The sequence below is a fragment of the Penicillium vulpinum genome (assembly GCF_028829585.1).
Source record: "Penicillium vulpinum strain IBT 29486 chromosome Unknown utg000003l_segment0_segment0, whole genome shotgun sequence".
In the NCBI taxonomy this organism is placed as follows: Eukaryota; Fungi; Ascomycota; class Eurotiomycetes; order Eurotiales; family Aspergillaceae; genus Penicillium; species Penicillium vulpinum.
In genome coordinates, this window is record NW_026643243.1 from 7,042,126 (window position 1) to 7,055,208 (window position 13,083).

The window sequence follows — 13,083 nt, forward strand, 5'->3', positions numbered from 1 at the left end:
GATTCGGTCAGCTTTGCGACTACTAGATAGCCTTGGAGACTCTGTGAACAAACTTACGGCGCCTTTCATATCTAGCGGAAACGCCGAAATTGACTCCAGTCAGCCGTCTAGTTCATCCAGCGACCACAACGCACTCAAAATGGTGATGAAGATGGCCCATGAACGCGAAAGCCGCTTGAATCTTGATGCAGGTGGCGGCACAATTTCAAAGCTGCTGCCATCAAGGTCAACAATCGCCCGAATGACGCTCGTAATGGCAAAAAGAATAGACCGCCTTATGTATATAAAGCACAATGTCATCCCCAATTCAGTCGCGATACTATCATACTTGATTTGCGCGATTCGCCTTTTAGGCGGACAATGGAGGGGCGCTCAGCACTTGAGTCGTGTTCCCCATCATAACGTCTCTCCGGAGGCTCGAACTGAACGGTACGACGAAACAGTTCCCACTTGCTGTACACCAGTAGTCCGGGATGTTTCAATAACTCAAATTTCCCCGATGCACCTGTATTCTCAGGAGATCGCGGCACATTCGGTCGCTAGAGAGACAAGGTCTATGACAAGTTGAGTAAAAGCGCAGTTCAGTACCCAAATGAAGAGCAACTTATTGCCTACACACAGCCGCACTGACGGTATCGCATACCTATAAATCAGAGCTTAGTGCCGACCCGATCATCCGCGCAGCTTTCGGTCCGCCAAAGACGCACTGGAAGACATAGAAAAGATTTACGGTGACAAGAATACGAGGAAAAGTGCCATTAACGAACTTCGTATCTTGCGCATAGGAAGTTAGATATGCTAAAGATGCTATGGTATCCCTATTCGAGGACGCGATCTCAAATGAGTTGGCCTGACAAGTCATCGGGTTACAGAAATCCGCAAAAAATCACAACCTCTACAGGTATGATTACCACGGACATCGAATCCCCGAGTGCACAAACCCACAGATGAAAGAGGTTCCACGCCTTTCTAGATGGGGACGGTGAAGGCAAACAACGCGACGATGGAATCCGACATGGACGACGAAGGCATAGTCGTTGAGAGAAAAAGCTGTCCAAGATCAAAATCGTGATTTAGGAAGAACAAAACACGAAGTATGATCAGTAACAATATCAGCTTGCTCTGTGCAGCAGCAGAAGTTGAGACTGGACGGTCATCATCTCATCTTGCCATGCATACTCCACAAAGATGGAAAGGGCTTGCAGGTAGATGCTCTTGTAGATAGTGGAGCAAATGAAATTTCTTTTATGATCAAACCTTTGCGCAACACTGTCAAGATCTGGGACGCTAGCCTTTATACCCTGCAAAGATCTCGAATTGGGTTCTTTAGATCTATATACTATGTCGAAACCCCCTCTATAGTGACCACACGATGAACAACTTAAAACACTTAATTGAAAAATATCAGAGCAGCGATAGTCAGAGCTGCTGAGGCAAAGGGCCTGGTAATAATTTACAAATACCTGCAAGCCGTACCAATCGAGTCATCAAGACAAAATCAAAACCTAACGCCATGACAAAGACTCCCAAGTCCAAACAAATTGCATATCTAGGCCTTTTGCTTCTTCTTGGAGGGCTCAGCATCCGTGTCGTGCTTGCGCTTCTTCTTCTTCTCGGACTCGCCGTCACCACCCACAGACTTTCTCTTCTCTTTCTTTTCCTTCTTCTCCTTCTTTTCTTTCTTCTCCTTCTTCTCCTTCTTCTCCTCCTTAGCCTGGGCGACTTCGGCATCCTCCATGTCGGCATCGCTCTGGTCGGCATCGACATCAAGGTCGGCCAACACGGCATCCATGGCGTTCTTCTGTTGAATTGTTAGCATTTGGTTTTGACAATATAATAGGGTGACTAGGGCTCAACATACCATGGCGACCTCGTTCTTGGTAGGGGCAGCACCGGAGGCGTAGAACTCCAAGCGCTCCTCAACCTGGCTCTTCAGGGCCTCACCGAACTTGGTGTTAGGCGCCTCAGAGAAGTTGTCAATGCGGGAAGCAATGGAACACTTGTTGGCAAGGAAACGGGAGATTCTGCCCTTGTTCTTGGGGCCGGCGCGGCCAATGAAAGAAGAGTGGTACAGAAGACCATACTTGGGGGTGTTTCCCTTGGTCTTCAGGGCACGGAAAAGAGCCTTCTCGGCACCAAGAATCTGAACGGTAGAGGCGGGGTACTTGGAGAGGTTGGTCAAGCTTCCGGCGTGGGAGATCAGACGGGCGCCGACAACTTCGCCGATCAGGGCGGCAAGGTTAGGGGCGACGACGCTCATCTTGGCAACAAGGTAAGCGTAAAGAGACTTGCGGTACTTAGCGAGCTTGACAACGCGCTCGGCGAAAGCGATAACATTCTCCATGTCAGCCTCAGAGATCTCTTGGCCCATACTAGTCTTAGCAGCATCAATAATGCTCTGGGCAACAGCCTCGTCATCTTCAACAAGGGCGGCAATGTCATGCAGACGTTCGTTAGTCAGAGCTGCCTTGTCCTTGATGAAAAGGGCGAGCTCGGCGTAGCGCTGGTTGTCGGAGACAATCTTGACGAGCTCGGGGAAGTGCCAGGAGTACCATTCGCGAACTCTCATGGAGAAGGTGTTGATGGCCTTGTCGAGCTGATCCAGAATGGCGATGGCCTGGATAATGTGGTTGTCGTCACGCTGGACGGAGAACTTTACCTTAGCGCGGGAGTAGGCGTGACCAAGACCGAGCTGGGCAGTGTCCATGTCACCATCGCGCAGCTGCTTGAGAAGCTTGCCAGCGTGGAGACGGATACCACGGAGAAGATCCTGAACGACCTCGCTGGTATCACCAGTCTCACAGTCCACGAATGAGAAAGCGGACTTGATGCTTCCTGCCAGAGCCTTGTCGGCAAGACCCAGGATGACCTTCTTCTTCTTGTTCGGCTTAGGGAGGTTCAATTCGAGGAAAGAAACGAGAGTCTCGGATGCGACACCTTCGGAGATGTCATTGATTTCTCCAAGAGCCTGCTTGTTGTTCCTACAAATTATTAGTCGGTGATGAAAAACCTTTTCAAATAGACAGATAAAGCGTACTCGAAGGGCAGGAAGCTCGAAAGCTCGACCATCTTGCCGAACTTAGCAAGATCATTGACACCTTCCTGAACTTCCTTCAAGGCATTGCCGACAGAGTCACCCTGATGGGCGACCTTGAAAAGCGAGTAACCCATAGGGCCCTCGAAAAGTAGGAAATCGGCCATCGTGTTAGGACCAATATAAGGTCAATCACAAGATAATAATAAAAACTTGCGACACCGACCAGAAAACCTCGCAAAGTGCAATTCGATGTGTTGCTGGTGAGGTTGGCGACGGCTGGAAATGGACAATTTTTTTTTCTCGCCGCTAGTGCGAATCCTAAGGCATCGAACCGGAGGTATGACGGTAGGTCTCGGAGGGTACGTTTACCCGCTCCGCTGATACGGTCACGTGAACATAGAGCATGCTCGAATGTGGGCTTTTTGGCCGCGGACCTAACGTGGAACAAGTGCTCTACCATCCCTTTAATCTAATATTTTTGAGTTATTGGACGTGATACCCTGTCATTCATTACCTGGGAGATGTCTGCAACTCAACTACTTAACCCCAAGGCGGAGTCGAGGGTATGGAAAATATTCCAGATGGCCCCTCAATGATATGCCCACACTAACATTTCACGCAGCGGAGAGGAGAGGCCTTGAAGGTGAACATTGGTGCCGGTGAAGGTCTTCAGGATGTTCTCAAGTCCAACCTAGGTCCTTCGGGAACTCTCAAGATGTGAGTTTTCTACAAATACACCCCATGTACAAAGGCAATGGAGCTGACAAAACTTAGGCTGGTTGATGGTGCAGGCGCAGTATGCAATCCCCGATTCCTCTCGAGCGGCACAAAATATCCTTTTTCTGATACAGGTTGCTATGATAGATCAAATTGACCAAGGACGGAAATGTTTTGTTGCGAGAGATGGTTCGTTCTGCCCCCAGAATCCCGGCATTCAAGCTTGTGAACTAACATTTAACAGCAAATTCAAAACCCCACGGCTGTAAGATGAAATTACCTCGAGAGCCTCACACATATTGCTGACGAAATGGAAAGGTTATGATCGCTCGCGCTGCGACGGCACAAGATGATATTACCGGTGATGGAACAACATCCGTTGTTTTGCTGGTGGGAGAGCTTTTGAAGCAAGCGGAGCGTCACATCTCGGAGGGTCTTCACCCCCGTGTCATCACTGACGGCTACGAGATTGCTAAGACCGAGGCCTTGAAAGTATGTAATGGGACTGAAAGTCGAATCATCTCGAGATGGATCTAACACATTACCTACAGTTCCTTGAAAACTTCAAGCTCGAGCGTTCCATTGACCGAGAGCTGTTGCTTTCTGTCGCCCGTACCTCCCTCTCCACCAAGCTTAACGGTGCTCTCGCTGAGAAGCTTACCCCCGACATCGTCGATGCCGTGCTCGCCATCCACAGAGCCCCCGAAAAGCCCGATTTGCACATGGTTGAGATTATGACAATGCAACACCGGTCATCATCGGATACCCAGCTTATTCGTGGTCTTGCCTTGGACCACGGTGCCAGACACCCCGACATGCCCAAGCGGGTGGAGAACGCTTTCATTCTCACATTGAACGTCAGTCTGGAGTACGAGAAGTCTGAAATTAACTCCGGGTTCTACTACTCCAACGCCGAACAGAGAGATAAGCTGGTTGAGAGTGAGCGCAAGTTTGTGGATGCGAAGCTGCAGAAGATTGTAGACCTCAAGAAGGAGGTTTGTGGAAACGACCCCAACAAGGGATTCGTTGTCATCAACCAGAAGGGTATCGACCCCCTCAGCTTGGATGTTCTTGTCAAGAATGGCATTTTCGCTCTGCGGAGAGCCAAGCGCAGAAACATGGAGCGTCTGCAGCTAGTCTGTGGTGGAACTGCTCAGAACAGTGTTGAGGATCTGTCGCCAGAGGTTCTCGGGTGGGCTGGTCTGGTTTACGAGCATCAGCTTGGTGAAGAGAAGTTCACCTTTGTTGAAGAGGTCAAGGATCCCAAGTCTGTGACTATTCTCATCAAGGGTCCTAATGGGCACACCATCACCCAGGTTAAGGATGCCGTTCGTGATGGTTTGCGCTCTGTCTACAACACCATTGTCGATGGCTGCGTCATTCCCGGAGCTGGTGCATTCCAAGTTGCATGTGCCGCACACCTGCAGTCCCAGGCCTTCACCAAGACTGTCAAGGGTAAGGCCAAGTGGGGTGTTGGTGCCTTTGCCGATGCCCTTCTGATCATCCCCAAAACTCTTGCTGCCAACTCAGGCCACGATATCCAGGATTCGCTAGCTGCTCTTCACGATGAGGCAACTGATGGTAACATTGTCGGTTTGGATCTGGTCACTGGCGAACCCATGGATCCCGTTCAAGAGGGTGTCTTCGATTCCTTCCGTGTTCTGCGCAACTGCATCGCTTCCAGCACAGGAATCGCATCTAACCTCCTTCTGTGTGATGAGCTCCTGAAGGCTCGGCAGATGAGCAAATCCGGTGCGGGTGGCCCCGGTGGTCAGGAAGAGTAATGCACTTTCTCGTTTACGAAATCAGGCGGTTCATGTAAAGTTTTAAAAGGGTTAAAGACTTGATTCCCTCACAAAGTTGGGGCCCAAGAGCCAATCTATTCAAAAATACACACAAACTTCACGTTGCTTCTCATTGTCGTCGTTAAATTGAAATACAGTAATCAGCGTTATCGTACATAAACTTGGAAGTTGTCTCGATGGGAGAATCAATCTTCTTCTGAGGTAACGCTTTGGTCATCTCCATCAGATGCAACCTCGGAGGGCCAAAGTCCCTCGAATCCTTCTTCCCTAACTGGGTCGTCCAGGGAGAGATGGTGTGCATGGGCCCACTCCCATACCTCAGATTTGCAAATGGTGACCATCTGGCCTGATGGGGTGGTATTGTCTTCCACAGCTGTACGGATGGATTTACGTTTCTTTGGGCTGGCCCGAGGTTCAAATAGTCCCATGCTCTTGAGTGCGGTGATCACGTCCTCGGTCAACATACCAGTTCCTAGGCCGAGTTCCTCAACAGTCATGGTCTCGCGCAAGGGTCTCTTGCGGGAGCTTTTGGGAGTTGAGCTGGGCTTCTGTTGTTCGGTTTCAAGGGAGCTACTGCTAGGCTTTCCGCGGAGCAGGTATCGGGCAATCCGTTCGGCCCAAAAGCGGACATAGCTTTTGTGGCCCAGCTCACTCAGTGGCTTCTCTGGTCCACCGATGCATCCACCATTGGAGTCCCATCCGCTGAGCTTGTAACTGACCCCCATCAACAACTTCCCAAGCTGTTTGTGTTGATAGGGCGGGAAGATCAGAATACAGGCAAGATTATTCGCGTCCCATGAGAGTTTCTCTTTTGAAAAGAAACCGAGCACGTAGTAGCTGTCGGAGTCAGCTGGGTCGGTGAAGGTGAGGATGTAATACAGGAAAGTTGCGACATCGAAAAAGACTGTCTTGTGGTCGAGGAAGAGTTTTGCGAAAAGGGACAGATTCTGTCCGAAAAGTTTGTGGTTTTGCCCATCCACCTCCCACACTGCATACCCGCCATGGTCGTAGACTTTAGTGCCTGGCGGGGTCGTGCGATGCTCACAGGCGCGTTTGTGTTCCGCAAATATAGTCCCGTCGCATGAGTATCGGAAGCACCAGCGACAAACGTAGAGTCGATCGGCGTCCTTGGGGACGAGGTCTTCGGGGTAGATGGATTGGTTCCATGGCTTGAACAAGAGATCGTCCAATACGACGTTATTCACGTTGCGATCGGCTGGGGTCTGCAACGGCGCAGACTTCGGGGTAGCCATTGATTTCTATGGAGATTCGAGCGGCGCGACGAAATATCGAAGTTGTCGGAATGCTAGGTTTCGAGGGCGTTCATGCGATGTACCGTCTCCAATGGACCAGCCATTGGTATTATCGTGGAAATGAGGGTTATAGATAGATGAAAGAGTGAACACGGTCGAACAGACATCGGGAGATGTTATGTGGACATAATTCTCAATTGGTATTATCCATTGCCTATTGAACCTATTCAAATGCTAACATTCAGAGTTGACGCCTCAAATCCCAGGCGAAAAGTCATCGTCATGTGATCGGAGCGGGGATTCCTCCGGAGAGCTTCATCTTGTTCTCTCTTTATTCTGTTGCCTGAAACTCCGTGTACTTTTTTTGGAGGGATTTCTTGAATTTCTTGATTTCCATACCCTGCATCTGGAAGATGCAAACTTGAAAAATTGGACTGAAAAATTGATAGTGTTTTGCCACAGGCAGCAACATATGAATCTCGTGATCCTTTCCCCCGTCTATACCCCCATCTCCTAACTAGCCCCAGAGGCATCATAATTCCAAACCATTTCATACCTTTTTCTCAACTCTACTCTAGTTTGTCTTTTTTTTATTTTTCGATTTTGTAACACCGCCCCACTTGTTCTTGTTCTTGGTCCTGATCTGCAGGGCTCACTGTGCATTTTCTCCACGATGTTGAAGCCTTTCCAAATCAGAAACCTTCGGGTATCCACTCAGCACCAGCCCGATCAGCTTGCGGATTCTCGGACTCCTTCAGGAGTGGTCCAGATCTCTGCTACAGATTACGATGATTTAGCGTCAAACCATCCCCGCGCAAGATTGACTTATACGGATGAGGATGATGATGACGAAACAATCACCGTAAGTTCATCACAGTCCATCAGCTGTCATCAAAATCTCACTTTTTTTCCCCCTTAGGTTGGATCCGCTCTCGAGCTCTCTCAGCGCCTTGAGGAGCCCGTAGACATTAATACACAGCTTGAATCCGTCGAAATTCCTCCCGATGACATTAGTCCGATGCACATATTTGATATTCGTCGATCAAACTCTGTGACTGAGTTGTGGAATCGATTTGAATCCAACGTTTCAAAACAAGGCCGGGCTGATGAGAACGACGACACGCAAGCTACTCCTAAGGCTATTGTCCTCGAAGATCAACATGAAGTCCCGGTTCCTCACATTGCGGCCTCGCCACCGGTCTCTGGAGATCAACCTCGGCCTTTTATGGAAGCATTTGAGGCTGAGCTAGCGGAGATGCTCAATGCTGCCGAGTCCTCGGAGAACAAAACTCCTCAATCTAACTCGCCACCGACTACTGAACCATCAACCAACACAGACCCAGGGCGATCCCCTCATCCCGTTGAGGTTCTGGCGGCACAGGTTCTAGATCAGTTGATCAATGGAGCTAGCATGATACAATCTGAATGGAAATCAAAGGTTCCTGAGCTACAGCGACAACTACAGAACGCTCAGAGACAATTTGAGGCTGCACAGAGATCTCTACCTGAGAACATGGAAGCGTCATTGCGGACACTACTCGCCACTGTTGAGGCTCACCTAAGAACCGCTTTTAACAATCTGCCAGATGGCGGAAGACAAATGGCAGAAGATGCCTTCCAAGCAGGAAGGCCTGTGGCTGAAAATGCCGCCGATGGTTTTCGTACGATGGCCTCCGAACTTAACGAGGTCGGAAAAACATTATTTGCCGCGTTTGAAAGCGAGTTTGGGCGTGCTGGATCGACAGCCTCTACATCAACCTCGACTTCCGAGGTGCCGAACCCTGTGCCATCCGGGCCATTTTTTAACACTGCTACAAATAATGCATCTGCGGCTCCGGGCACTATGTATTCTCAAGCCTCAGGCGCATATCCTTCACGCACAGCCACAAACGAAAAATCGACAGCAGATACAGCTCAATCGAACCCATCGTATACTGCACAATCAGGAGCACCCCCCATTCAAAGTTGTCATAGTCGTCAACCCATACCCGCTCACTCAAATCATTGGGCACCTCCCTCATGGCCTGCTCCATATTGGAATCCATTCCAAACTTACACCGCACCCCCACCTCCCCCACCTCCCTGTCCTCCCCTACCGCCGGCATCGCTGCCGAATTTCACCTTCTGGCCGCAAGGGCCATCTGCGGCCCCACCTCCGCCTCCTCCTGCGTTCAATGCCCCATTGGGTGCTAGACAAACATCACAAGTGAAATCTGAAGAATCAAAAAACAATTCGGCAACCAGATCCTTGTTCATTGGGAATGTTGGTTTCAAGGTTACCGACAAGATGATACAGGATGTGTTCGCTGCCAAGGGATTCCTTGTCAAGGTGGATCTTCCACTAGATACGACGTCAGGCAAACACGCAGGCTTTGGCTACGTTAATTTCCCCTCGGAGTATCCGGCGCTCGCTGCAATGGAAGCATTGCAAGGTGCTGTCATTGACGGTCACTCGATAAACCTGGAGCCTATGTATCATCCCCCCATCGAAAGTGTGCATCCGGCGCAGATTTCACCCAATGTCATGACACGCACACATGATACTCAGATAGATCAACCTCGGGCTGAGATGAGCGCTATAGACAATGCTCCCTTTGAACGAAACAGTACCACACCAGGGCCCTCTGTGTCCTCGCCTGCTCCCGAGATACAAATGAGTCCATCCAAGCCTCGCAAAACAGATAATCGCAGGAAGTCTGTCAGTTTCGTAGACCTCACGCAAAATGTTGATCTGGGTCAAACTCAGACGAAATCATCTGCCCTACTTGACTCTCCAAGCGACGACCCTGCATTCAGCGCACGTTTCCCCTCGCTTTTACCCGAGACGAGCGTCCAGCATAACGATCTATTGAGCGGTTCGGGTATTTCCTCGTATTCGAACACAGAGTCCCGTTTCCCACCTGTGTCTCAATGGGAGGCCCAACTTCTTGCAAATCGGCAGGAACGCCATGGAACAGAGCCTATAACTGGTGATTTACATAGTCACTCACCAAACAACCCGAAGCACGGCGAGAGACTCTCCACTCCTTCTGGCCATACCAAAGCAGTTCGGGATCAAATGGCTCATCCTTCAGGTTCCAAGGAGGTTGTGCGCTCCGTGGTAGATCTCACCGAGCCCCAACATGCACCAAAATTGAAACGCCGAGCCACTGAGCACAAAGCTCATAAACCAAATAATTGGCACTCTGTGGAGGCTGGCCGCCATAATCCCCTGAAGCATTCAGCAAGTATGCGTCGTCTTGGGGATAGATCTCGTGGCCCTGCGGAAATAGATACATGGGCGCGGCTGTCTAGGCGGGAACGAACTGGTGTATCTTCTCACGAGCAAATTCCCGGAACCTTCCCAGTGGAAGATACGGCGAGGGTCGGACTTTCTACTACACTTGATACCCGTGCTCCTGAGTCTAATGATGCGGCAATCGAACGATGTGTCTCTGCTCTTGTCGACATGGGATACGGGGCTGAACAGGAGGACGGACGGTCGAGGATGGCTGTGTATGCGACTATGGTAAATGGTGTCCTCATGGATGCGATTGATATGATCGAAGAGGAAAGACAGATCTATGAACGGCGGCCTTCGCAGTGAGGTATGGAATATTTGCTTGTTTTTTCTTAGTTCAGGGTCGTATAACGGCCCAGTCATTCCTTTAGCTACAGTTTAGCTTGACTGGGTGGCTTTAGTTACTCTCGGTAGTGTTGAAATCCCACTTTTTGCTTTTATGACTTGATCAGCCAATTATTCATCGATGTTTCGAAGCCTGAGTATACTTATATCTACCTTTGAAGCGACCATTCCTCTATTGTTTTTGTTTGATATTCTTATTGTATGACTTTGAGCTATCTTCGAAATACAGCGTGTAAATTAGTGACTGGCCCGTTATATATAAATTGTTGTACAGGACTGGACAACATGGCAGTGAGATTGTAGTCAACAATATATCTATTTAGACCTATTTAAAAGCAAGAAAATTGCTACCCAACATTGATACAATAGAAGATCTCTAATCTCGAATTTAGTAAATGCTGGGAATGCCACTCGGACCGACATCAACGCCGATAAGTTTCCTGGCCGCGATTTCCGAACTCCCCGATCATTCAACCCACAGCACCTTCAGCAATGCAGATATGGCGGCGAACTTTCGCCACGTCTGTGGGCAGACTTACCCATAACTCAATTAAATCCGGACCCTCTACCGTGCGATGCGCGCAAATCCTCCAAGCTAGCAAGAACGGTGCAGTCTGCAGCTTCGAGGACCAAGAAATCAAATTGAATGGGTTTATTCGGTCTGTACGCAAACAGAAACGCTTTGCATTCGCAGAAATATCTGATGGCTCAACCGTGGAGCCCTTACAGGCATTCCTGAAACCCGCGCAAGCAGCAGAGTACGTTCGATCGCGCGCAAGCTGTGGCCGCGACCTGTTTGTCAATAAAGACTAACTCGAACGCCTTTTCTCTAGTCTCTCAACTGGAACTGCGATCGAGATATCGGGCATATGGAAAGCTTGCCCACCGGGCAAAGAGCAAACTCATGAGCTCCAAACAACCGATATTAAGGTTATAGGCGCATCGGACCCAGAGGTGAGCCCAACAGTTCCCCCAGCTCTCGTCAGACCTCACACTAAACATGATATCTATGGTTACAGACGTTTCCGATTCAGAAGAAGTACCACAGCCCTGAATTTCTGCGCCAGATTCCTCACCTCCGCATTCGAACACCCTTCAATTCTCTCCTTTCGCGCTTCCGATCCGAGTGCATGTTCCAACTTGGCAATGTCTTCCACTCTCATCCGGACGGAGCCTTCACACAAGTTCAGCCTCCCCTTATAACGTCTTCGGACTGTGAAGGCGCAGGCGAGACGTTCACATTGGCACCACGTGGTGCCGCTACACCCAGCACCGAGAGCGAGCATTTCTTCCGATCGCCAAAATACCTCACGGTATCGTCGCAGCTTCACCTTGAAGCTTATGCAGCAGAGCTGGGGAATGTCTGGACATTGACACCCGTATTCCGGGCGGAGAAGAGCGATACACCGCGCCACCTCAGCGAGTTCTACATGCTCGAAGCCGAGGTCAACTTCATGTCTGACCTTGACTTGCTTACTGGCTTAGTGGAATATCTGCTACGCGATCTGACCCGTCGTCTGTATAATACCACCGTAGGCCAGGAGATCTTGTCAGCAAAGCGCTCTGGTGAGCCAGGCCAGGAAACTAGCGCTGAGGAGGCGGGATCTTTACGGCAAAGATGGACCGATCTAATGGATGGGCCAAAATGGGACCGCATTACATACACCCAAGCAGTGGAGATGCTCCAGCGTGCTGTCACCGAAGATGGCGCAACATTCGAGCATTCCCCGACATGGGATGGAGGTCTACAACTTGAACATGAAAAGTATATCGTCGAGGTGCTCCATCAAGGGCGTCCTGTATTTGTGACAGACTATCCGAAATCTGTCAAGCCGTTCTACATGGCGCCTTCGCAGGTTTCCGAGGGCAGCAACACGCCCGGGGAGACAGTGGCATGTTTCGACCTGCTCCTCCCCGAAGTCAGCGAAGTCGCCGGGGGTTCCCTGCGCGAGCATCGCCTGCCCAATCTCATCCAGAACATGCGTGAACACGGTCTCATCAGGCCCCGACAGATTCCAGAGTCTGGTGAACCAGCTCTAGGCGAGCCATTGTATCCCCATCTTACCCCTGACGAGGACCTGAGCCACCTCCAATGGTATGCTGACCTCCGACGCTGGGGCTCTGCTCCTCATGGAGGCTTTGGGCTCGGATTCGATCGGTTCCTGGGATATCTGACTGGTGTCTCCAGCGTTCGGGATATCGTATCCTTCCCACGGTACTTTGGTCGGGCTGATTGCTGAGCCTTATCAGAGGTATCATCTGGCCAACCTCGGAATGTATGATAGATTTGTAATATAATATGCATGAAAACTAAATATTTAGATATAGAGAAATTTGAAAATAACATAACCCAACACAACATGAGCCGGACTACTCCGTATTGTGTAATTCATAGCTGGGCCTGGATTTGCTCAATTGGCAATAATAAATATAGCACTTCGTCCTTATCAACCGGGGGGTTATACTAAATCTCCAACGTCATCAACAGTTTTGCCGATATATTCCCGAATAGGACAAACACAGGGGCTATCCGCAGACATCCGTATAACGGAGCCTTCGTCGCTCTAAGTGACCAAATTTGACTAGCGAGAATACAAGTCTCTTACGACCTGAAGTTAAAAAAAAAGTGCTTGCAGGTACTAACCG

At 49.8% G+C, this 13,083-nt stretch overlaps 5 protein-coding genes across 5 annotated transcripts; 3 read left to right on the forward strand and 2 right to left on the reverse strand.

Annotated features, from left to right (window-relative positions):
• Window positions 1-1,549: 1,549 nt before the first annotated feature.
• Window positions 1,550-3,201, reverse strand: sik1 (snoRNP complex protein NOP56; the record flags this gene model as incomplete). Its single annotated transcript, XM_057255401.1, has 3 exons — window positions 1,550-1,801; window positions 1,862-2,981; window positions 3,038-3,201. The coding sequence occupies 3 exons, from the start codon at window positions 3,199-3,201 to the stop codon at window positions 1,550-1,552; spliced, it is 1,536 nt and encodes a 511-aa protein (XP_057109263.1).
• A 357-nt stretch (window positions 3,202-3,558) lies between these two features.
• Window positions 3,559-5,538, forward strand: N7479_007708 (chaperonin-containing T-complex subunit CCT6; the record flags this gene model as incomplete). Its single annotated transcript, XM_057255402.1, has 7 exons — window positions 3,559-3,600; window positions 3,660-3,754; window positions 3,812-3,833; window positions 3,902-3,943; window positions 3,999-4,019; window positions 4,073-4,246; window positions 4,306-5,538. The coding sequence occupies 7 exons, from the start codon at window positions 3,559-3,561 to the stop codon at window positions 5,536-5,538; spliced, it is 1,629 nt and encodes a 542-aa protein (XP_057109264.1).
• Window positions 5,539-5,744: 206 nt separating this feature from the next.
• N7479_007709 (putative histone acetyltransferase (MysT1)) lies at window positions 5,745-6,812 on the reverse strand (the record flags this gene model as incomplete). The annotated part of the gene is made up of 1 exon (XM_057255403.1): window positions 5,745-6,812. The coding sequence occupies one exon, from the start codon at window positions 6,810-6,812 to the stop codon at window positions 5,745-5,747; it is 1,068 nt and encodes a 355-aa protein (XP_057109265.1).
• Window positions 6,813-7,485: 673 nt separating this feature from the next.
• Window positions 7,486-10,398, forward strand: N7479_007710 (RNA recognition motif domain-containing protein; the record flags this gene model as incomplete). The annotated part of the gene is made up of 2 exons (XM_057255404.1): window positions 7,486-7,674; window positions 7,732-10,398. 2 exons carry the CDS (start codon window positions 7,486-7,488, stop codon window positions 10,396-10,398), a joined length of 2,856 nt encoding a protein of 951 aa, XP_057109266.1.
• Window positions 10,399-10,929: 531 nt separating this feature from the next.
• Window positions 10,930-12,677, forward strand: N7479_007711 (asparagine--tRNA ligase SLM5; the record flags this gene model as incomplete). The annotated part of the gene is made up of 3 exons (XM_057255405.1): window positions 10,930-11,195; window positions 11,271-11,391; window positions 11,457-12,677. The coding sequence occupies 3 exons, from the start codon at window positions 10,930-10,932 to the stop codon at window positions 12,675-12,677; spliced, it is 1,608 nt and encodes a 535-aa protein (XP_057109267.1).
• Between the last annotated feature and the right edge of the window lie 406 nt (window positions 12,678-13,083).